A 26,498-nucleotide genomic window follows, 5' to 3' on the forward strand; every position below is an offset into this window, starting at 1 on the left:
AACTGCAAAAAAAAATTTTTTTAAAAGTGGTTTTTTTGGAATAACTTTTAAACGACTCTACCGATCGATTTCAAAAACTAATCAGCTCTTAACCTTTAAAAACGACGCCGACCACCGCCAACTGTTTCAAAATCGGTTCATTCATTCAGGAAATATCGTGAACGAAACAAATCGAAAAAATGGATTTTTTTAACAAAAAAACTCTAAAATTTCTTATCTGATCAATTTATGTTGACATACTGTTTATAATACTTGAAAAACTGCATAGATTGCTGCAAACCGCGTGAAAATCGCACAGTAAAAAATTTTGCGTCATTTTTAACACAAAAATATGTGTCAAAAAAAATTTAACATAAATTTTGTGTCATTTTAACGTAAATGTTTTATGTTAAAAAAAATAACACATTTTTGTGTTAAATGTTACATAAACTTATGTCAAAATAATCCATGGTTCATCCGAAGATTTTTGACACTTGTAAGTGTCGAATATTTACACAATAAAATGTTAAGAAGTGATCTCTCTAGATTGACGTAACGATAATGCTTAACCTCAATTATTTTCAATAAAAAATATTCAAGTTATCAAATATGTGGAACTTTTGTATCAATAAAGGGATTAATTGATAATTCGTTGAAATAAACATTGTAGCAACAGGACATTTTTTTACGGTTTTATTATAAAATAGTAAAATAATTATTTACATGAAATTATTAATTAAAATAACCAATTCTTTTTCGTAAGTTTCATAATTTTTCTAAATAGATATCTGCCAATTTCAATATCATCTAAACAATATTGTAAAATAATTATATTAATTAAAAAACTGTTTTATATTTTGAAGAAAGTAAACGTTAAACAAAAAATATAAAGGCTTTGGAGGTTAATTATTTTTATTAAAAACATTTCACACTAAATTAAATTGACATTTACGGTTGATACACTCAAATCACTTTCCACCAATAAAATATTAAATTTAACAATCACTTGAATATTTTTAAAATATACTTTTAACAAAAATAAAAATTTTGTAAAACAAAATTTTTTTGATGTTTGTATGAGAGATGTGGAATGTACAAGATGGCGGCGTTTATCTCGCCTAAAAAAGTAGAGAGCAGTTTCTGACACATGTTTATGTAAAATCAACACAACTTAAATGTTGATTTTATAATGACAGTTTTGAAATGTTACTTTTTTATAAGATAACACTTTTTTTGTGTTAGAAAAAAAGCGAACTAATAACACAATTGTATTATGTTAAATTGACATAAAAAAGTATTAGATATTTGACACGGAGAATTTTTGACGCAATGACGGAAAATTTTTTACTGTGCGGTTAATTTGTTCGAGAGATATCGTTGTTGAAAAATTTTGAAAAAAGTGTTTTTTTACATAACTTCGAGATTTCTTTTTGGATCGTTTTCGATAAAATAAAACAATTATTAGAGCCTACAAAACCACGTCGATCGCTGCCAAGAACGTGAAGATCGGTTGATCGGTTCGTGAGTTATCGTTGTCGATAAAATTAGGAAAAAGTGCATTTTTCTTAGATTTTCGGTTTGATCAGTTTGTGTTCAAAAAGATATTGTAGAATTTAAAAAACTGAGTGGAATGCTGTTAACTGCGTGAAAATCGGTTCATTCATTCAGAAGTTATTGCAGTTTGAAAATTCAAAAAATACTGATTTATTAAACTTCTATTAGACTTTTAACCTCGAAGAGCTCCAAAGCTTAGAACAGCTAACTCTTTGAGCTCGGAGGGCTCGAAGTAACATATAAATTATATTTTCGAGCTCGAAGAGCTCAAAAACATCATAAGTTCAATATTAAGCGCTTAGATATGGAATTAGCGGGAAGTTGCAGTGATGGCCTTTAGGGTCAACCGTTTTCCAGATTTTTTTTAAATCTACACAACTGATTTAATCAAAATTTTCAGAAAACGAAAGTTTTATAAAAACCTTCCACACGTGTGCAGACATCTTTTTAGAAACATCTAAATCAAATGAAAACTCGTTTTACGAAAATCGGTCTGAAAATAATCAACTCAGTTCCCGAACTTTTATTCAATATTCATCGCAGAAAGTTGAGTAAAAATTGCTTTTCTACGATATGAATCACTAATGACAACAACTATACCAACATTCGTAGGATATAAGAATGGTTGATATGAAAGTTATTTGCTTTCATCTGGAAAATGATTTAGATGTATTTACTGCATCGGCTGTTCTAGTATCGTTATAAAGAAACGAGGTGAGAGTGGAAGAGGTCGTGCGAAAAACTTCTGGCCTTATCCCTTCCTTTCTTACTTGACCTAGTGAATTATTATTATCTTACTATCACAAAGAAATTTTCCTGTATCTTTTAATTTTATAGTTATGATTAGTTGATAATATACGTATCAGGACATTAATATAACGATTGGTAATATTGTAAGATAATAATATATGATTATTAAACTCAATCAAATGATGAAAATTGTTCCCAAACCAGTTCTCTAGATATTCAAGACTATACTCAGTTAGCATGACGGAATTATGGTACGGTCTCATGGAGAAAGCCATTGCTGAATTATTTACTAGATTCATACTCTCAATATGTATAATAACTTTATTAAAAATAATATTGTCGGACGATTTCATTACCACTTTCTCACACGTTTCTCTCTCTCTCTCTCTCTCTCTCTCTCTCTCTCTCTCTCTCTCTCTCTCTCTCTTTCCATTTTTTAGCATTAAATTACAAATACTGAGTAATATGATTTTTTTTTCTTAGATGTACTGTAGTTTTGTTCAACCCTCGAAAAAATATCCAGACGCATGTGTTAAATAGTTGCAAAAAAACTGTTACCTCACTGGCACTTGCTGGAGATGGTCGTCTTTTAGTCACTGGTGAATGCGGGCATATGCCTAATGTACGAGTTTGGGATATTTCTGATCGTCAAAACGCTATTCAAATTGCCGAGTTTTCCAGTCATAAATATGGAATTAATTGTGTTGTAAGTACTTTGTCATTCGAATACCATTAGATTTTTTGTTTTACCGTTTTTCACTAGTATTAATAAATAAAATTGCTTAAGAATCGTTAATGAGTAATTTCAACCATAATTTAATTCTGTAAAAGTTTTCCAATTAAATAACAAAAAATAAAATTAAATTTAAATAATTAAAAAAAAATTATAATACTTGTTTTTTATTAGAATAAATTTATCACATATTAATATTTATATTTCAGGCATTTTCACCAAGCAACAAATATGTTGTTTCTATTGGATCGCAGCATGATATGATAGTGAATGTCTGGGACTGGCGGAACAATGTAAAAGTAGCATCTAACAAAGTATCTAGCAAAGTGAAGGCCGTATCATTTGCTGAAAACGGGAGCTATTTTGTAACTGTTGGTAATCGACATGTTAAATTTTGGTATCTTGAATATACTCGAAATGCTAAGTATAAAGAACCAGTACCTCTGATGGGCCGTTCCGCTATACTAGGTGAACAACGAAATAATGACTTTGTGGATGTAACATGCGGCCGCGGAGAGATGGCAGATTCTACTTACGCCATTACAAAAACTGGATTACTCTGTGAATTTAATAATCGGCGACTTCTTGATAAGTGGGTCGAATTAAGAACAACCAGTGCAAATTGTATGGCCATAGGTGAAAAATTAATTTTTGTCGGGTGTGCCGAAGGAATTATTAGATGCTTTAGCCCAGTAACACTTCAATTTATTACAACATTACCAAGAACTCACTATTTAGGGGTAGATGTAGCTTGTGGATTATCGATAAGCCATATGTCTCAGCATCCAGTAAATGCAAGATATCCAGATGCAATTGCTTTAGCTTTTGATGAATTAAATAATAAACTTACGTGCGTTTACAACGATCATAGCATTTATGTTTGGGATATTCGAGATATTAAGCGTGTGGGAAAATCTCACTCTTTTCTTTTTCATTCAGCATGTATATGGGGCGTTGAAATGTATCCAACAAATAGTGAATTAATAAGTAACATGCCTTCAGATAGTTTTGTAACATGTTCAAGCGATGATACAATTAGAGTTTGGAATTTAAAAAATGATTTTTCAACAAATCAAAAAATTTATAGTCGTAATATTTATAGCAATGAATTATTAAAAGTGTTATACATTGATCCTGAATTGACATACTTAAAAGATTTAGATTTAGCTACCGCAGGATCAACAGATAAAAGTGATACCTCATATGATGGTCGTAATGGTGTTAGATCAATCAGAATAAGTCCAGATGGTGCGCATATTGCCTCTGGAGATCGATCAGGTAATATTAGAATTCATGATGTAGCTACGTTAGATGAATTATGTCTTATAGAGGCTCATGATGCTGAAGTACTTTGCCTTGAATACTCGAAATATTCTCGAACTACCGATGGACCAAAATTACTAGCAAGTGCTTCAAGAGATCGATTAATACATGTTTTTAATGTTGATGAAGGATACAATTTTCTCCAAACACTTGATGATCACAGTTCTTCAATAACAGCTGTCAGATTTTTCACAACGACTCAAAATGATAACATTCAAATGGTATCATGTGGCGCCGATAAAAGCATTATTTTTAGACAGTTGCAAATGACTCCAGGAAATCCACCCCAATTTGTAAGAGATCACAATGCTCAAGGAAAAACCACGTTGTATGATATGGAAGTAGACTCTGGTCAAAAGCATGTTTTAACAGCTTGTCAGGATCGTAATATTCGAGTATACAATGTAACTACTAGTAAACACAGCAAAACGTTCAAAGGTTCTATTGGTGAAGACGGGTCTTTAATAAAAGTTGTTTTAGATGCATCAGGAATATATGTTGCTACTTCATGTACTGACAAAACTTTATGTGTCTATGATTACTACAGTGGTGAATGTATGGCAACAATGTTAGGTCATTCAGAACTAGTTACAGGCCTCCGTTTCAGTCCAGATTGCCGTCACTTAGTATCAGCTAGCGGCGATGGTTGTATATTTGTTTGGAGTATACCTCATGATATGGTAGTTACTATGCAAGCCCGATTAGCACAACAGGCGATGCGTGCGGGTAAAAAACCCCAAAATTTACAAAATGGACTTGTAACGCAATTAGAAAATGAATCTTTTGGTCCACCATCGCCGGAATTTTTTGGTTCAAATGTAAATTCAACTATACACACTACTGCTATTGACTATCGTTTCAGTGTTGGTCAATTACCTCATTGGGCTAAAAAACAAATCAATACGGATACTAATACTGAAGAAAATATAACTTCAAGTGTCAGATCGATTAGTGTAGATATGCCGAAAGGTCGATGGGCTCAACGTGTACAACAGACTGATGGAATTACTGTAAAATCAGTCTATGATAGTGATGAAATTATTCATTTTCCTCCTTCGAGAAGTACCATTGACTCTGAATGTGGAGGTGGTGGTACTGGAGGATCTAAAGATAGTTCTATTGACAGCGGAACTGAAACTAAATGCAGCAGTGATTATAGACGTGAACCCATTACCATAAAAAAAGTAAGTTATATTCATGTACGTACGGAATAAATAAGAATCAATTTTACATCTAATAATATTAACGAGTTTCGAAGACTAAAAAAAAGTATGTTTTATCTCAATATTTTCTCATATAATAAATAAAGTATTTTATTTAAACTGTTTGAAATATCAAAAAAAATATTATTTTTATTAGTATAGATAATACTTCAGAATAATAGAAACATATTATACACTCGGATTGGTGGTATTCTAATATTGCTGATATTTACAAAATTAAACAAAAACATAAACAATTAAATTACACAACAAGCTTATAAAAATACATAAATGCTACACATAAACCAGCATAATAATATTTACTTGCATTTTTCAGGAAGAAGAAGAAGATGTATTCGCGCCGTGTCCTAATAGTTATAGAGAATTAGCGAAGGATTTGAAAAAACAGGTACTAACCAATTATTATGAACGAAGCATTAAAACGCAACTAATAATTCCTCATATTATAAAATATATTCATATTTTTAATTATCTTTTACTTATATTTTTTAATTATTTATTCTTTTTCGTTCTTTTAATTCATTTTGCTCTTATAAAACATTTGTTTCTCCTCTATTATACAAACGCGGACATTATAGATGACGAGTGGCAACATAACAATAACTAGAGGTAGCAATATCACAGAGTTAACTCATCAATCGAGAATACGATATTACACCGATGAAAGCAGTCTTAGCAGTTTTAAATTGGAGGTATTTGTTAATGGTCGTCATAACAAACGTCAATTCATGTTTTCTTACGTTAAATTTTCTTTATCATTTCTATCTTCTCAAATATTGCATTAATTTAATTTCATTATTATCAAATAAGGTAAATATTTTTTAATAACAGTAAAAATAATTTATCTTATTTAGGATCACGAGAGTACAGAACATGATGGTGACGTTGAAGATTATTCTGAAGGTGAAAATGGAACAGCTAATTCGGAAAAATCACATAATTTAATGTACTATCCACCAACTGAAGATACTATATCAAATCAATTCAAAGTAAATGCCATGGATATAGAAGAACTCCGAAGATCTATAAGACGAGGAAAAAAAATAAAAATTGGAGATAGCAATGTCAGTGAATTGACCACAGCATCCGGAAGTCAAGATGATTCTGATTCTGAAGGAGGTGCATCAACGCCAAGTGCTGAACGTAATCCATTGTCTATTTTATCTGAAGCGAGTTCTGAAGGATATGATCAGGTTTTCAATCAAACTCATCGAGAAAAATATCTTAAAAATGCTTTTGAATCTCTAAGTGGTGCTGATGAACTCACAAATAGAAAAAATACCAGTATTAGCTCGCAATTTCATGGAAGGTAAAATTATTAAATTTGGTTTATTATTTATACAACTTGATTTTTTCATTTCTTTAATTTGTATTTTTTTAATCTATATTCTATGCTAAGAATAAGCGGAGGAGAAAATCAAGAAAGTAAAACACACCAAACACCAGTTATAAATTTAATTACACCAAAAAATACAAAACTTAGTACAGATGTGACGAAAAATCGTGAAGAATTACAGCGGCGAATAGAAGAAACAAGAAGAAAATTACAAAGTGTAAAGTTTTTTTTTTATTTATTTTTAGAAAATAATTTGCTCAATTAAGCTTTAATAATTTTTTTTTTACGTATAGGTTGGCTATAAATCTTCTTTAAAGTCAAGCCAAAGTATCTCAGATCTCAGCAGCCATATACCAGATCGCCATCATCGGCAAAGTAGGATTGGTTCAGGTAATAATAAACGTGCACAATCACAATACTATACAATACCAACTAACCCTAGTAAACCATTACTAAATTTAAAATCTCACTTAAAACCTCATACTATTACTAACAATGTTTCTGGTTATGGAAATGCTTTTTTAAAAGATCAAATTGACAACAAACGCTTCCCTAAAAGTCAAACTACTTTTTGTATAAGCAAAGAGGCCAAATTGACCGTAAGTCGGCCATTATCATTAGCACTCGATAAAACTGATAAAATTAAATTATCTGTCGATAAAACAAACAAATCATTACCAGAATCACCTGTTTGTGAAGAATTAAAAGCAATTAAAAAAGCATGTAAAGCAGAACTAAACAAGTTTACCAAGTTTGCTCAAAAACAGAGATCTTGTAGTTATTTTATTGGCTTGAATGATAATTTTGAAGATGTTGATTGCTTAGCTAAATCATTTGAAAGTTTACCAACTATGAAAGAGCCACTATCAGATAATAATGATGATGATGATGATGATGATGATGATGAAATTAATGACAATGGTAATTTCAGTGACGATTCTTTAGAAAGTGATTATAAAAATCCACCTCGTCGGTGTGTTAGTGAATATCAAATAAATATAAATACAGAATCAAATAATAAAAATAAAAACTATTTGAAGTGTTTAAAAAAGAATCTTGGTGATTCACAAGAAAGTATTCTGTCTGATGCGTCTGGAGAAATATTTGATTGCCAGTACGATAACGATAGACATTCTAGTGCTAGCTTTTTTTTATCACGGCGAAAAATGCAAGCCACTCAAAGTCAAGAGAGTGTATTAACTGATGTCACAGATGACTATCAAATTTCTTTATGTCGAGAAAATGAAGTTAATAGAAGTACTGAAAGTATTCTCACTGATGATTCTGACTCATTAGTTAAGTCTGCACCATTAGAAATTCTTTTTGAGTCTCATTATAAAAGAAAAAGACATAATTCTGAAAATAAAATAGAAAATATTGAATTTGACAAACCAATAAATACTATTACACCTACTAAAGCTGTTTTTCGATCTAAATCTTTACAAGATACAAGACTCAGTGCCGTTAAATCAGCTATTAGTTACACAGAAGAAAACTTCAGACCCAATCAAACTTGTATTTATTATGAATTTAACATCGATAATACAAAAGAGTATTGTTCAAAAGTTCGTAATTCATCAAGATTTGACATGACAAGAAGTAATAGTTTAAAAGAGCCTCATTCAATGTTAATTTTTGATAATTTTGTGCCCCATAAACCACCAAAACCAAAAAGAAATTTTCCTCGCACTCAAAGCATGCGAAATCGTTCTAGACCTTCTTGGAATAAATATAATTTTGAAAATCCACCGTCTCAAAGTTTAAATTCAAATAGTAAAACTACTTATTTCGACAAAGATAATGTAGAGTCGAAAAATAGTAAAAAAATTAGTCCAAAGAAAAATGATTTAAAATTAGAAGAAAGCACTTCGTTAATTCTTTTCTCACCAACAAACCAAATTTCGAACCAAAATTTATTAAAAAATGCCGAGTCAAAAAATCGTACTGAAATTGAAAAAAATTTATCAAGCTACTCTAATGAAGCTAACAAAAATAATAATAATAATAATAATAATAATAATAATAATCAAACAACTAAAATAACAAAAACTCCTTGGCATGAAGAGTTAGATGTTGATAGCGGTTTTGAAAATCATATTCCTACAAAGGATACGTTCGAAACTTATGACTCATTGGAACCTTATAGAACATCTTCTTGTGAAGCATCAACTTCAGATTCTCAAATTCAGGATACGAATGTCGAAATCGAAAAAAATTATAACAATAGCACTGCTGACAGAATTAGTCGAGCAATTGAAGGAACTGTAAAACTTTTATCTAAAGAATTTGAAAACTTAGTTAAAAGAGAGCAACAGAATTTAATTAAAAATAAACAAGTTTGGCAGGTACATCAGTCAAATTCAGCTGAAAATTTTTCAAAGTTTGAATCAGAAAGAGACAAAGGCTCGACTTTTAAAAAAGAAACTCGACCGAGTTCAGGGTGTGAGGACAGTGATTGCACTGTAGATAAATCTTTAATGGAAAGTGGATCCTCAACTCCCGGATCAAGCTGTACTAATTCACCAAAACGAATTTGGCCACCTGCGTCTCGATGTCAATTGAAGTGGATCAAAACACTACCAACAATCAGTCAAGATATCTTACCATCTAAGCAACACTTATCAGGTATCTCAACGATTATGAGAAACCAGTCAATATCATCTGAGTGTTTTTGTAAATTTAGTAATAATAGCATATCGAAGCTTACTGTAGTCATGATGAATGTAATGAAATTACTACATATTTTTTTGATTAATTTTATCTATCGTATCATAAACACAAGCAAAAAATTATTTTGTCATGAAGTAAAATTTATTTTATTATAATTTTTAAAGACATGACAGAAATTTTATTTTCAGTTGAATCATTATTGGAATGCATATGTCATTACAGCATGATGTTCATACGTATGGTCGCTTTAAATGAAACGAAAAACATATTCCAATTATTAAAATTTGAAAATTATCATATATATATATATATATATATATATATATATATATATATATATATATATATATATATATATATATATATAACCCCTTTTTTAAGTTTCATTTATTATTCGTTCATTAATTAATCATTCATTTTACTAAACATTTGTATATAAGTAGAAATTAGTGCATGCGTTTATTGCGTGTTTTCAACAGTTGAAACAGATGGCAGACTTTCGTCGAACATTTCTGATTCTAAAGATGATATAGAAGACAAAGGTATACGACGTGCTTGTTCCTTGAGTGATCTCTCCGTCAGTCCACCAAACAGGTTACTGCATGGTCCAATACAAGGTATCTTTCTTCAGCTTGCTTAAAATTCATTATAACGAATCGTATAGTTTTCTTTTGGCTTTAACAAATATCATACGTATTATATATTTTGTTCATCAAATAATTAATTTTTTTTTATTAAGAAAATATTTATATTAACAAAATTAATAATAGTTTCAGGTAAACTAAGCATTAAAAATTCAAATGTATCATCAAGAAACGGAAATAATGTTAATATAAACAGTGGATTATCATCAAGATATAATTCGAACAAATCTCACTCAACATACATGACTCGAAGTAGCAGCGTAGGCGTTTTGAATCAGGTATTGCGTTATTCTCTTCCATTTTTTTATTAATATATATTCGTTTATTTGTATTAATTCGTTATTTTATTTTAATAGCACAGTGATTCAGAATCAGATGCTGGAGTAATTTCAAGCAGTAGAAATTTGACAAATCCAACTACAAACAATCGAATAAGTGGATTAATGAGGCCTACAATAAGTTCACAAAATAAAGTAAATCATCAATCAAAACCGAATTCTTCTTCAAGTAGCAATTTACCTATGGTACTGAGAAGACGTGGAATGCAATCTGCATATTCAAGTGGTATAACTTTACACAATATTCAATCAATAATATTTTAAGTCGATTTACAAATAATACAAAAACATTATTTATAATGGAATGAAACTTTTTTTCTTTAAGTCAATCTAAGTCAAGTTAGTAATCAAGAAGATTCTAGTTCAGAGGATACTTCTTCAAATGGTAATGGCGGAAAACCATCATTACCACCCAGACCTCGAAGTATTAACATTGATCTTTCAGCAAAGTAAATATTCAATACTTTGAATATTGTAAAATTATCTTTATTAATTAATAATTCATAATAATTTTTTTAAAATAGCTTCAATTCTAGTGGATCACTAATAAAACGATCAGGATCAAATGGATCAATATCAAACAGTCGACTGATGAATGATGCAAGTGGTCAAAGCAATATAAGGCTGTCTAGTCGAAATCAATTGGATTTAAATTTACAAAAACTTCCAACTAAAGATATAAATGTAGCTAATGCTGAATGTAAGTAAAATTCTGTATTTTGAGTATGTGATTTACGTATATTAAATCATTAATATTAATTTAATCAACTTTTTCTATCTATTAATGCTTTCAGTAAATACAGATAGAAAATTAGGTAATCTATCATGAATTTCATTTTATAAAATCTTTTATGAGTATTATTTCGAAAATTTCTGTAATCATACTGCAGTGGTCATTTTAAACTATTATCATTTACTTTAAACATTTGATTAACGTCGGTTTTATATTTGATCTATATTTTTATTAAAACCTTTTTAATAAATTTGATCGATATAGTTGAATAACGAATTTCTGAAATAAATCTATTCAGATGATTACAAAAGTATTTGATAAAACACGAATAATATTATATATGACAGTATGTAATTCACTCCGTGTAGAAACAGTTGAAACAAGACAATTTCAGACCAGAAAGAGTATTAGTTTCTTGAGCGAAGGCTGATATCACCCGTAGTTTAACATTTTTGTTTCTTCTCATGCTACACATGATATTTATCATACCACTTGTAGCGCATATTTTAACTGTCAATCACTTAATTAGTTTTTTTTAATCCCAATATTAGTAATAAAAATTAACAACATATATTTTCATTCTTCATAATTTTAATGTTCGATAATCGAATAAAAATCGGGAATTGCGATCTTTCGTATATTCTTTTATAATTCTTCAAGCAACTACAAATAATTACAAAAAAAAAGTGTGTGCGTACAAAGTACACATGTCAGAAGTGAAACTTCTTTGGCAAACTAATTTTTAAATCTCGTTGATATTTATTCTCTTTTAAACTTTAAATTTCCGAGACTCAGAGGGAGATATGTTGGGAATTTAGTTAATTTAATTCCAATTAAAATAATAAAAGTGTTGAAAATTAATATAAATTATAAATTGAAATTGATCTATTCGATATTTATATTATTTGATGCGATTTATGTTGGTATTGTTGTAACCAAAACATTATAACTAAAATATGCAATATAAGTTTGTGTTTCAACACTATTTAAATATCATGTAAAAATAACATCTATTGTCATTCCTGAATTTCTAGTTGGTGTGTTTGGATTATTATACATCAACTATTGATGTATTGCCATCTAAAGTTCTAACATTTATCTACTAAATGAATACATTAACTAATAGCGTGTATTTTTTCTCGATCTCCCTTAATCTCTTTCTTTCAATCTTTCTCACTAGCTCTCTTCTACCTCTCGCTCTATCAGTGTGGCCAGAACGTGCTCTTTTTTTACCCCCACTTTGTAGGACACTCTCATCTGACTACATTGAAAGCGGTACAAAATGGGGGTAAAAAAATCGCAAGATCTGGCCACACTGCGCTCTATGGCACGGTGCGTGATACGACATTCGCTCTATCTCACTCGCTTGTTCCCTACTCTCGCTTCATAGCTATGTACTTCATGCTACGTTCGCTCTTTCTCACTCTCTCTCTCTCTCAATCACTCTCTCCCTCTTCTTCGACAAAAACGCTGCACATCTTCGTGACGCTAATATTATTATTATTGCGTCTCATCCGTAAAAATGTTACCCTCATGCGCCTAAAGAAGTTTCACTTCAATAAATTAGTAAAAATTCCAGAACTGTGAATTTATTAAAAAAATCTATTAACAGACTTTACACTAAGCATATTTTTCAACTTTGCAAATGTCATTGAAACTAGGAGATTTGTTGCTGATAATAAGAATATAATTGTCACCAGGACGGGTAGAGGAAATTCAACTGTGACTATGTGCCGCGATGAACATTTGAATATTTTGAGTATGATGTGGTTTATCAAAGATTTGATAAGAACTGTACTAATAAATTTCAAAAGCAAGCTAATTATTTAGTAGTATCTTTTAATATGAATGATTCCATAGGGTATTGATTCCAGACGCTGGAACAAAAATATGGAGTTAAGAATTCCTTTGAGTTTGTAAGCCAGATAAGAACTTTTATATTACCATCAGATTATGTTTTAGTTTCACTAGATGTAGTCTCTCTTTTCACAAATATTACTCAAATTCTTGTAATAAACATTGTCGAAAAGGATTGGAATGTTAACGGTATCGAAAAGTACGCTGATAGACAGTGAATTTTTATTTTTAGTCCAGTTATCAACTATTCAACGATAAATTTCATTTGCAATGTAATGGTAGCAGTATGAATAATCTAGCTAGCCGAATAATTACAGACTTTGTGATGAATAACATTGTAAAAAAGATGTTATTGACATCACCTTTTCGGATTCCTTTTTTGAGACTGTATATGGTTGATAGTTTCGTGACCGTACCTCGTAACTAAGTTAATTGTCTACTGGCAATCCAGTAAACACTTTTAAGTATTTTATATTTTATTGTTCTTTATATTTAATACTACGTTGCACTAATTTATTACAATTATTTGCAGTTGCTTGAGGAAGAATAAAAAAATATACAAAACGTTGCAATTATACAACATTTAACTATAGTTTATTTCTCCAAATATTTAAATATCTAGTATCATGTTTGATGCATGAACTAAAAAATTGTTAATACTAAACTGAAATAATTTATCATTTACAGTGTCTCCGCAATTATGTAATACAATCGCTGATGAATTGACAAGAACTGCAGATAATGTGGTTCAGCTATATAAGCGATTAACGATGGATAGTTCTGCAAATCCAGAGCTTGAACCTATTGATAGAGATACAATGCTTCGAGGCTTAGAATCATCAGTTAATGAAGCAATGCGAACGCTTCGTCTTGTCGCAGCGAGTACAACTAACAAAGAAAGTATTGGTAATAATTCTTTAGTTGTTAATGAAGCGGCTGAAACATTTCAAGAGTTATTAGCAGGCCAAGATCAGGGTAAAGTTGTAAATATAATGCAACAATACTCGGAATTGCTTTTGACTATGATGCAGCAAAGAATGAGTGGTACACAACCTAATCATGTTTAGGGCATATGTAAGCTAATAAAAAAATATGTTTAGAACTTAAGTAGAAATTACTTCGAGAGTAGATTTTAACTGCCGCAAGAATAACAAACATAATTATCCAAATGATTTGTGGTTTAAACTATTGCTCTCTTGCCACAAATGGAATTGAATATAATTCCCTGAGCTTGATAATTAATGTAATATCGTGTCATTATCATTAACACAAATGCTTTCCATCTTTTATTATTCGTCAATAAGAAATTATTTTTGAGCCATATTGGAAGTAATGCAATTGTAACGTTGTAAGAATAACTACTTAAATAAGACATCAAAATAACTTTGTGGAAAAAAATTCTAACATCATTCATTTTTACATCATATTCATTGATTATTTATGAGCTTTTAAACTATAATTTAAATTTATTTATTTGAAAAATAATAATTTGAATTTTCTACTCAGTATCTATGTTCTGCAAATTTTAATGACAATAAAAATACATAAGATGAAGTCATTTGCCGCTATAGTTTGTACATTTATATTATATGTACATTAACATTAAAAAAGAAAAAAAAATATTTGTGTTAAATAATCAGTAAGAATCTATAATAAAACTAGTAATGGGCCCTACGCCAAGGAATGCCAATAACTAAAGACTCGTAGTATTAATACATTTTTGTATAACACATGTTATAAACTATAACGGTAATAATATTTTCGTCTATTATACAACCAAAGGCTATGTCATTTATCTTAATTGATACTTATGTTTTTATCAGTCATGGTAGAATTGTAACATTAATTAATTTAATTGAATTTATTTATTTGGAAATAAGATATTGAAAAATGCTTATGGACATCGATTTTTTAGCCATTTATTGCAAATAATTATGTAAATACTACCAATCAAGAAAATTGATAAATTAGTTTTTTTTATATGTATTAGTCTCTTTATTTTATTATATACAATAATATATATTTAGATAATTAAATGATAATGGAAAAAATAATAATAATAATGTTTCTCCGCAAAAAAATTATATATTTTTATTGCATGGCAATATATGCATAAAAACGTTTAAAATAAATATATCTTCATAAATAAAATAAAATACATATTAAAAAATAATTTGCCATCAATTTGATAGTTTAAAATTATATATGCCAATTACCAAATAAAGATGATGTGGTAAAAAAAAAAATAACTAACTGAAAACATGAATTTCACATATTAATTTAATATAAAATATTTGCTCTTAATAAAAAATTAAAATTCATTTTTGATATCTTGTACTCAATCGTGCCATTAAATTCAAACTTATAAAATAGATCATTTTCTAATTTATGAAAAAACTATCCATTAATCATTTTTGTAACATCAACTATTGAAACTATATTTCAATAGGAAAACAAAAAAAATAAATTAATACAAAGTGTAAAAATATAATTGAATCTCACATAAATTTATGAATTGTTTTTTATTGGAAATAATTTCTTTAGTACACGCCACCGAAAAGATTACATGCTTCTCGATCCGATTTACGTCTTTTAGGAAAAAAATAAGCATGCTTAATCTTATTTTTTTCGTTTCACAATCGTTTAGTCCAGATAGAAAAAGTACTTTAACTAAGGAAATTCGTGCTTTTTTTTTAACTTCTCGCTAAGAAAATTGATGATTTTCGAAAAATCGGGAAGTTATTAGTTTTTCCCCAGTTTTGCAGAAATCGAGATTTTAACAGATCTCGACGTTTTGAAGCCCTAAAAAGCTTTCCTGACTATTTTTACGATGATGTGCGTGTGTGTGTGCGCGCGTGTGTGTGTGTGTGTGTGTGTGTGTGCAACTCTCTTACAACTCATGAACGGCTTGATCGATTTTATTATAGTTGGCGCCATTCGAAAGGGCTTGGCCAAACTTAGATTTCGAATACACTTTCGACCGATTCGGACCCGTAGATTTTGAGAAATCTCAAAAAAACTACAAAAAAAATTTTTGTAATGTGGTTTTTTTAAAATAACTTTTAAACGGCTGTATCGATCGATTCCAAAAACTGATCAGCTTTTAACATCAAAAAACCACGTCGATTGCCGCCGGCCTAGTCAAACTCGGTTGATTCGTTCGTGAGTTATCGTTGTCAAAAGAAAGCCGAAAAAAGTGTTTTTTCGGAATCACTCCGAAATTCCTAGTTCGATCAATTCATACTTAAAAATTCTTAATGATGCTTCAAAAACTGCGTCGAATGATACCAACCGCGTGAACATTGGTTCATTCATTCAAAAGTTATTGCGGTTTGAAAATTTAAAAAATTGTGATTTATTAAACTGCTATTAGAGTTTTGAGCTCGATAAGCACAAAAGCTTAGAACAGCTAACTCTTTGAGCTCGAAGAGCTCGGAATTACATATAAAGTATATTTTTGAGCTCGAAGAGCTCAAAAGCGTCATAAGTGCAATTTTAAGCGTTTAGATATGGAATTAGCGGGAAGTTGCCGGGATGGTCTTTAGGGTCAACCGCCTTCCAGACTTTTTTTTTTATTCTAGAATAGGATTTCTCATTAAGAATAAATAAATAATTCCAAATGATTTATTATGTCATAATAAATACTTTTTATTGTTAAAAGTTATTTCTAGAAAGCCCAATATTATTTTTAAATTTAATAACTATGGTCAGACGTACAATTAAATATATAATGGAGATTATATTAATTTCTTTATAAAGTTTAACACTGCATACCTTTTTATCGTAAAAATAAATAAATAAACAAAATGAAGTTTTTTTTATAGAGAATCAATTTTCATAAATGCATTTTCTGATTAAGAAAAAAAATTTTTATGGTAGTTTTATTTAAATAAGATTAAATTTGTTCGTCTGTTACATAAATATAAAATTTGGGTTTTCTTTTTCGAGAGAGAGCGAGTCAATTTTTTTCAGATTTGAAAGTAACTTAAAATCATAAAAAAAAAAGTTATTTAAATTATTCTAGTAACTATACAAAGTTTCATTGCGCTACGAAATAACGAGTATTTTCTGAATGAAAAAGCAACATACATTGATCGGTAATTATTTTTGATATAATTATTTTGTATACTATAGATTATTCGTTTTTTGAGTAAAAATATAATTTATTTTATCATAACATCAGTATAATCTCTTATATTGTACTCGTAGATTATCACAAAAAATTTTAACAATAATCATTAAAAATCTCTTATAGATGCCTCTGATAATAAATGTCATAATTTTTTTATAATAAAACTATATTTTAAATTCATATATTTGACTCAAAATCAAATGATTATAATATATATATGTATTCAATAAATTTTATCTCAATTTTACTTTAAAGGTGAAAAAGCAAAGTAATGAAAAAAAAAATTAATCTATTAACTAACCCTGGTTACAAATGTTGATTGAAAAGAATTGAGAAGTGGTCACTCCATGCAAACTGTATATCTATGTATACAAACAAAAGAATTGAAATTATTGAAAAGAATTCGAATTTCATTATTTTTTATTCTTTTCAATCAATATTTTTAAACAGTAAATATCTATTAAAATTTGTAGCAGCAGTTTGCGACTAAAAAATTAAATATAATAGTATAAGTTTCTTACTAATAAAGTATTTATTTTAAATTATTCTTCTCGTGGATGTTATCTATTTTTCAATATTATCACTTAAAACAAAAAACAATGACCTTATCTGCCATTTGCTTGTCTTAATTCTTCAAGCTGAAAAACCATTAAATCAAATTATTAATTATCCAGCACGCTTAAATTTCTATCAAGTTTCATAGTTATGTTTTGGGAAAAGCAAAAAACATAACTTGCACAACTAAACAGAGATTTTACTGTATAAATTATTCATAACAAATCTGCACCTCTTTTTCATCATCGACTTCATCCTCTTCGTCGGAACCATGAACTGAAGCTGCAGGTGTAGTAATGCGAGATGAAGACGGTGATGGAGGTTCGCTAAATGGTCTTGGATAGTTAAATCGACCAACACTAGTATCATCCAGTTCTGATGTAAACTCTGGATAAACTTTTACTAACGCTTTCATTCTTGCTTGCCGATAATTCTAAAATTAAATAAACATTTGATTAGTTTTCTTCTTTCATTACTTGAATGATGAAAATAAAAAAATATCTACAATTCCAAGATTTCGCCAATCAAGCATGTCACTTAAACGTTCGGTACGATTTCTCTGAATAATTCGCTGCCGTCGACTAAGTCGAGCAAAATCAAACATGTAGTTGGCTAATTGTTGAACGCTAGATTCAACATCAATAAAATGACGATCGACAATATAAATTCCATAACTCATGGGATCAGCGATATGTTCTTGCATAAAACATCCAAATCCAGATAAATTTGTTGTTATACTTGGAATTCCCATAACTGTACACTCAGCTGGAGTATACCCCCACGGCTCGTAATATGATGGAAAAACTCCTAAATGACATCCTCGAACAAATTCTTCATAATCAAGTCCAAAAAGTGGATTCGTAGACGATAAAAACTCTGGATGAAAGACTATCTATAAGTCAAAAGTGTTTTATTAAAATTTTTTTTTTTAATTTTGTTAGTCACATTTTTAGAAGTATTACTTTAACTCGATCATGGACTGTATTGAATAAATTACACCTTCTTATTGTATTCAAAATTGGATCATTCCAATCATCAACAACATTATGAGTCGTAACTGGGGGTAGACCACTTCGTTGTAAAGCATATAGACAACTGTAAAAAGTTTTTAAAAATTTATAAATAATTTTTTAGATTTATGGTAAATCAAGTTTTACCATTTAATTTTTATAATTTCATCTTTCAATAGCATATCCATAGCATCAGGTAATCTTCCAGAAAGACAAGATTCATACATTCGTTTGCCAACATTTTGTTGAATTACATGGATAGTGTCTCTTAATGATTTAGTCACCTAGAAAAATTTGATTTCATAAGATTAAAGCACATCTTATTTATGTCAAACCTAAAATTATTAATATACTTACCGCATGACCGCGTAGAGATTCAACGTTAAAATTATTTGTACGTGCGGGAAAAATTAAAAATGCAACCACAGTAATATCTGGTTTTGAGGTTTTTAAATAATGATTTAATCTGGCTAAAGCTTCTATAAAAATATCAGCTCCTTTATTTCCGAATTCGTAACGTCCAGCAGTGAAAAAATATAAAGTTTTATCCAGATCAAAGTCAAAATGTCTGAAATAATAATTTATTTTGATTATTAATGAGGTGTTTTTTTTTCTTTTTTTTTTTTTTTTAATACACACCCATAGAAATGACCTCGAACAAATTCGTGAATTTTCTCTTTACTAACAGCATGTAAATTTTGAAACTCATGAAGTGCTGAAAATTTTTTAACGTTTAAACCATTTGGTGTGATAATATCTGGTTTACGTTTGAGTAAATGTTCAGCTTCAATGCCAGTAATATCCGAAACAGTTGTAAATATATGACAAAGGTGAGCCGCTGCTCGTTCCATACAATATCGATGATAGATTTGACGTTTTCCAGCTTCTTCATCAACATTAAACTGGAAATTTTTTTATAATTATAAATACGTAAAGAATATCCACATCACAATCATTATTATTTAAAGTTTACCTTATCCAAGTTATTGTAAAAATCAGTTTTCCCTGCACACAGGTATCTGCCTAAGAGCGTTGCATGAGTAGTAAAAATAGTCGCGACATCAACATGTCTTGTTCTCAAGGCAACTAATCCAAGACCGGCTTGCCACTCATGACAATGGATCAGAACTCTTGGGTGTACACTAGAACTCTCTTCAGCAGCTTTTCTAAATTTATTTATCAATGTCAATTTAATAATCCATTAAAAGTACTGTAAAAAATTACAATTTTATAAATGTAAACAAATTTTATCTTACCTGAATTCAGTTATAAATTGACATACAAGATATCCCAGTATAACGGCATCATTAGCTTCAATATCTAAATGTGGAATACCTAGATTGCAAGTATTCCATAATTCTGACTTGTATTCATCTAGTTTCCATGCTGCACTCCCGATGTCAAATAAAATTACTTGAGGGTTCCCATCAACAAGCCAAGTACCAGTCACTACCTGTATTCATTGATCCAAGTCATATGCGTTATTGATTGCTTAAATTTATTTATCAATAATAATAATAATAATAATAATAATAATAATAATAATAATAATAATAATAATAATAATAATAATAATAATAATAATAATAATAATAAATTCTACTTTAAATCCTTGGTCTCTCAATACTTCGACAGCTTTCTTCAAGGGACTATGATGGGGAAATTCAGCTTGTTCCACTTCAGTCCTAGCAGATTGTTCTTTGTAAGGTCCCATCATACAATACTGATCCCCTAATTCTTCAGTTGACACATAAGCTTTTGATCTAATTACAGTATAAATACCACCAACTATAATAAAAAGAAAAAATATTGCAAGCTTTGATGTATGGATCCTAAAAAATAAGTACACAATTGAGTATCAAACCTTTATTAGCAACTTCCCAAGCTACTTCAAAACTCCACCGATTTTCTTGTTCAGCATTATGCCCTCGATCCATATAAACAGATAGATCGTGCGAACTATCCATTCTGTAAAATCGCCGAGAAGCTCGTTCTCGAGACATTTTTTACTCTGTGAATTATTAAATATTATAATTAAAAAATTTAAGATTTATAAATAATTAAAGCATCTGAAAGTAATAGAATTGGTGACACCCGGCTGAAATAACCTTTGACATTGATAATTGATCGAGAAATTAAATTGATAATTTACATAATCACATTCTGGTAATAATTAAATTTACTATAAGTATTACGCAATTATTTAGTGAATTACTGAGAAAAATTGTTGTTTAGTATGATAGTAATAGTTCACTTAAATAATTGATGTATGTTTAGAGTAGATACTAACTAAACCGTTGTGATAAAAGATAGATCGTAATTTATAATATTTAACATTTAATAATAAAGGAAAAAAAATTATCAAAAGTTCTTGTAAAATTAGATCTTTGACACATGAATAAAAAGATATAAATGTTAATTTGTTAAACAATAACAAATAATTTTCATTGAAGCTGTATATTATTATTAACAGAATACAAATAAACAACAAAAAAAATATAAATCTTCAGTAAAATATACATACCTTAAATAGAATAAAAAGTTCTTAATTAAAATTTTGTCAACTTGGCAGTGTTTGATAGATAAAAATACGTGTATATGCGCCACGACCGATCTCCGGATTTTGAAGAGTGAAGGTCATCTAAGTTTCAAGAAAGGTCAAAGGAATTGAATCTTTCGGGTGTTTTCGGTTATTATATATATACTTTGAATATTTTTTTCGTGTATCTTCCGGTCTCCTATTTACGATAATAGAGGTCCAAACGAATGAGTTTCGACAAAATAGAATGTAAATAAATATAAATATAAAATACATGATGACATATAGAAACCAATCGCTAACTAAAATACTGTATTTATTTTTATCTATCTCTTGTTAACACTTAAATTTAAAATATTTACACCTCATATAAGTATACTGTTACTAATTGAATAATATATTGTTAAACTAAAATCTTGAGTAAAAATACTTAAGATATTTGGAGATATATCTACTGATAGAAGCCAACCGTTAAAAAATTTTAATCTATGTAATAACTATTGATGAAGTTTTTTTATTATTTTATTTGAACTTTTGAATCAATCACATAAATTGTATTTAGACATAAATAAAAATTAACTTTTGAAAAAAAATAAATAAGGTAACTAATAATTAATCATGTTATAAAATCTTTAGAGGGTAAACAACATATACATCTATTTATTCATTAATTAATCTATTACAATCAAAATTTAATTTATTATAGTGCTTAATACGAAAAAATCTTCATAACTTCAATTCCCGCTTTTTAAAGGTAGGCCGTAGCAAATGAGTTATCAGAAATTTTACTTTTCTAATTACATCTTAAATAAATTTTTAAATCAAACAAAATGAAGCTTTATGATAGTTTATTTAACAAATTTTTCAAAAAGCAATTAGAAATATAAAATTTCATAAAATAAATTTACCACGGCTTAGCCTTGGTAAATACTATATACTTTATACTAAAGTATAACTTTATACTAAATAAAGCATTTATTCTAACTTTTTTTTTTTTTTTAATTATTATTCTTTCTATTGCTAACTTACAAACTTAGAACAACTGTAACTTCTAAATTTCACACTCCGCAAAGTTTGATTTTGTGGACATTTTACCGCAACCGTAGAATACTAAAGAGAATACAGTGGCAAAAAAATACTTAATAAAGTCTCTCCAACATTTTTTGTTCTTTGACTTTTTATCATTTCTTACAGAAAAGCAGTGGAGAGTTTTTAAGGTTCGCTTGATGTCGTTAGTCTGATTCTGGGAATTTAAGTTTCGATTCTTTGAAATGAATATGAGTTGTCTATGGGCAGTATAAAAAAATTTACTTTGCGAATTACGCCGGAAATAAATCTGGAAATTGAATATGATTAAGTTTCCGAAAAACAACATATAACATATCACTAACTCTAGCGGAAATTTTATATTATATTATCCAATTTACATTTCTCTAAATTTCTGAAAATACATTCAGCTCTGCCCACCCTTAATTACTACGGAAAAATATGTGAATGTATTAACGTAGAATGATTGAAGATTTATATGAATATATATTCTAAAAATAGAATGCATTTATTATTTATATAATAATTGTATTTCAGAGCACCGAAAAAATTCTTAAATTCTAATTCTAGAGTTAAAAATGCATAACTTTTAAGATACAACATGAAATTAAAAAAAAAAAAAAAGTGACGTAATCTCGTGTGTTTGAAATTTTCTTAAGGGAAATGACGCTATATAAGAGGGGTTTATATAAATCGTTGTCATTCATAACAAAAAATAAATTTATAAGTTATTACCGTACAATTACTGAATTCCTAACAATTATAAACGTTGTTTTAGTTAACTTTCATTCTTCCATATCTCATAGTTGTAGATAAAAAAAAAATCCGTGAAATAATGACGACCATGTTACTATTGAAAAAAATTGAAACGTTATTATGATAATTTAATAAATTAATTAATCTTATGTCAAAAATAGAAACTCAAATCATCAATAAAAATCTATTACTCTAATTATCGATATATAAATATTGTGACGTAAATAATACATGAAAGATTGTGAAAGATTGTGAGAATTAAATTGAATGATACTAAAATTAGCAGATATTTTTTAAAAATTAGCAAAAGTATTTTTAAAAAATTGCACTTAAAATTTTCCGATGTCGGCTAATTTAATTTTCATCTAGATTGAACAAATTAATATTATTTAAATTTATTCCGTATAACACAGTTTTATTTTATGCCCGGAAGGTAGCAGCATATTCATAGTTAGTGACTTTGTAGTTTGGTGCTAAGATGGAAAAAATTATTTTTAAAGTTTGGAATTTTATGTCCGGTCTTACAAGCAATTCACCAACTAGCGCAATACATTTTTCTATAGGAAATTGAACGTTTTATAAAAAAAATATCTTATGATTTTTCGATACATTGGGCGTGTTTGGCCGAAGTAAGTACTTACTAAATGTCGTAAGTCACTCACTTATACTTACAAATGTTATATCGTAATAACTATAATGCTTTGGGTTGCATCTGGCAGGTGACACTACCTGTCAGATGAACCAGAGTTTGAATGGGTTAATTGGGGTAGAACTCTATAGCCATGAAAGTGATGACTTAAACAACCGATAACATAGGTTCCAATGACTTGAATTCCTATAACCCAGATTCCGATTACCAAGATTCCGGTAGCCAAGATTTTCGATTGGATATAATTCCGATAACCAAGAATCCCGATGAAATAGAAACCGTTAGCCTAAATTCCGATAGCCAAGATTTTCGATAGGGTATAATCCCATTAACCCAAGATCCCGATGGAGTAAAATTCCCAATGCATCTGCGAAAAAATTTTTATTCAGATAGGTGGCGCTATTTGATTGCAGCTCATATTTTTCATAATACTTTAAGACTGTTTACATCAAACGACAGCATACTATAAGGAGTAATTTAAAAAATTTTTAAAGTTTTAAAATTTTGATTCTAATTCCGTATAGAACTAATTATATTTGTAATTAATTAATTAATCAATTTTAAATAATTAAATTGAAAGGTATAACACCAAATTAATAATGAATTTTTTTTCATTTTAAGATTTTTTAATTATTTTAATATAAAAACTAATCACTCAAAATTTATAAAATTTTATTTTTCAAATATACCATAGCTACTATTAACATTTTAATTTTTTAAATTAGTTTATAAAATAACTAATAATAAAATATTATTTTTTTAATTTCATCCAAAAGCACTTTGACCGATGACAGAAATGTAGATTTAACAAGTTGAGTCCGGCAGGCTGGAGATCGAGTTAGCTGATGAAGAAGACGAAGAGGAAGCTTCCGATTCCCCAGAGAATATTGATGAAGAATGGAAGAAGCTATTGTTTTTTTTATTGACATGACCGTGCTCGAAGAATTTGGATCTGTCATGCGGGCTGAAAAATGCGTGCCTCAGGGAGAATTTAAAATTCTTTGAGCTACTATTTTCAAAATAAGGAAACTAGAAAATTGAGCTTGCTTTCACCAACATATTTATTATCGACATTTGAATTTATCTATATTTTTACAAATTGCACTGTAAATCCAAGTGTTTTAAAAGTACATACAATGCTTCTAGATTGAAATAAAACACTTGGATTTACAGTGTGTATTTCTTAATTATTGACATTTTTAAAAATATAAGGTCATCTTGAAGTTAAGCTCATCGGAACTGTTCATTTGAGTACACACACGATTTTTTTCATATATTTTATATATATATATATATATATATATATATATATATATATATATATATATATATATATATATATATATATATATATATATGATATTTCTCATATTTGTGAAATTTATAAAATATATTTAAAGTTCGTGTGTGTATTCAAACGGAAGGTTTCGATAAGTGTAACTCTATCATGAGCTTTTATCGTCAAAAATATCATCAATGCACAAAATACAACTTCATTACTTAATTATTGATATTTATGAAGATATAAGATCATCTTGATGTTTCGCTCATCGAGACCTATCATTTTAATACCCACACGAATTTTTCAAATATTTTATAAACATTTTTCATATTTGTGAAATATATAAAATACATAAAAAATTTCTGTGGGTATCAAATGAAAGCTGAATAAAAATTTTTTCGCAGATGCATTGGGAATTTTACTCCATCGGGATCCTGAGTTAATGAGATTATACCCTATCGAAAATCTTGTCTATCGGAATTTAGGCTAACGGTTTCTATTTCATCGGGATTCTTGGTTATCGGAATTATATCCAATCGAAAATCTTGGCTATCGGAATCTGGGCTATAGGAATTCAAGTCATCGGAACCTATGTTATCGGTTGTTTAAGTCATCACTTTCATGGCTATAGAGTTCTACCCACTTAAATAACCGATAACATAGGTTCCGATGACTTGAATTCCTATAGCCCAGATTCCGATTACCAAGATTCCGATAGCCAAGATTTTTAATTACCAAGATTCCGATAGCCAAGATTTTTAATTACCAAGATTCCGATAGCCAAGATTTTTAATTACCAAGATTCCGATAGCCAAGATTTTTAATTACCAAGATTCCGATAGCCAAGATTTTTGATTGGATATAATCCCATTAACCCAGAATCCCGATGGAGTAAAATTCCAAATGCATCTGTGAAAAAATTTTTATTCAGATAGGTGGCGCTATTTTATTGCAGCTCATATTTTCCATAATACTTTAAGACTGTTTACATCAAACGACAGCACATTATAAGGAGTAATTTAAAAAATTTTTAAAGTTTTAAAATTTTGATTCTAATTCCGTATAGAACTAATTATATTTGTAATTAATTAATTAATTAATTTTAAATAATTAAATAGAAAGGTATAACACCAAATTAATAATGAATTTTTTTATTTTAAGATTTTTAATTATTTTAATATAAAAACTAATCACTCAAAATTTATAAAATTTTATTTTCAAATATACCATAGCTACTATTAACATTTTTATTTTTTAATTAGTTCATAAAATAACTAATAATAAAATATTATTTTTTAATTTCATCCAAAAACACCTGATGATAAAAAAATATCAATCTAAAATTTTATCTTAATAATTAAACTGGAGGTCACTAGAATTCATTATTA

The 26,498-nt window shown here is 28.7% G+C and overlaps 2 protein-coding genes across 7 annotated transcripts in view; one reads left to right on the top strand and one right to left on the bottom strand.

The window, feature by feature from the left end:
* The window catches only part of Wdr62 (WD repeat domain 62), a 47,611-nt gene extending 32,690 nt beyond the window's left edge, over positions 1-14,921 (top strand). For 4 of the 6 annotated variants that reach the window (XM_074254594.1, XM_074254595.1, XM_074254596.1 and 1 more), the window contains 13 exons: positions 2,767-2,989; positions 3,226-5,523; positions 5,879-5,950; positions 6,141-6,254; positions 6,417-6,871; positions 6,962-7,115; positions 7,192-7,288; positions 10,048-10,185; positions 10,339-10,490; positions 10,569-10,776; positions 10,876-10,999; positions 11,075-11,250; positions 13,828-14,921. In XM_074254594.1, the coding sequence (XP_074110695.1) occupies positions 2,767-2,989; positions 3,226-5,523; positions 5,879-5,950; positions 6,141-6,254; positions 6,417-6,871; positions 6,962-7,115; positions 7,192-7,288; positions 10,048-10,185; positions 10,339-10,490; positions 10,569-10,776; positions 10,876-10,999; positions 11,075-11,250; positions 13,828-14,207 (4,591 nt within the window). In that variant the 3' untranslated portion in view covers positions 14,208-14,921. The remainder of the gene's footprint in view (positions 1-2,766; positions 2,990-3,225; positions 5,524-5,878; positions 5,951-6,140; positions 6,255-6,416; positions 6,872-6,961; positions 7,116-7,191; positions 7,289-10,047; positions 10,186-10,338; positions 10,491-10,568; positions 10,777-10,875; positions 11,000-11,074; positions 11,251-13,827) is intronic. The other 2 variants (XM_074254599.1, XM_074254598.1) reach the window with 2 other exon arrangements.
* A 150-nt stretch (positions 14,922-15,071) lies between these two features.
* On the bottom strand, positions 15,072-21,800 carry Glys (glycogen [starch] synthase). The gene is made up of 12 exons (XM_074254600.1): positions 21,362-21,800; positions 20,702-20,848; positions 20,441-20,625; positions 20,094-20,290; positions 19,811-20,003; positions 19,477-19,739; positions 19,195-19,405; positions 18,985-19,121; positions 18,790-18,922; positions 18,333-18,719; positions 18,060-18,260; positions 15,072-17,910 (listed from the first exon to the last, which is right to left on the bottom strand). The coding sequence occupies exons 2-12, from the start codon at positions 20,838-20,840 to the stop codon at positions 17,878-17,880; spliced, it is 2,079 nt and encodes a 692-aa protein (XP_074110701.1). The 5' UTR covers positions 20,841-20,848; positions 21,362-21,800; the 3' UTR covers positions 15,072-17,877.
* Positions 21,801-26,498: the final 4,698 nt, after the last annotated feature.

The sequence above is a fragment of the Cotesia typhae genome, unplaced genomic scaffold (genome assembly GCF_013202065.1).
Source record: "Cotesia typhae breed Kobodo isofemale line unplaced genomic scaffold, CoteBio_Ctyphae scaffold_13, whole genome shotgun sequence".
In the NCBI taxonomy this organism is placed as follows: Eukaryota; Metazoa; Arthropoda; class Insecta; order Hymenoptera; family Braconidae; genus Cotesia; species Cotesia typhae.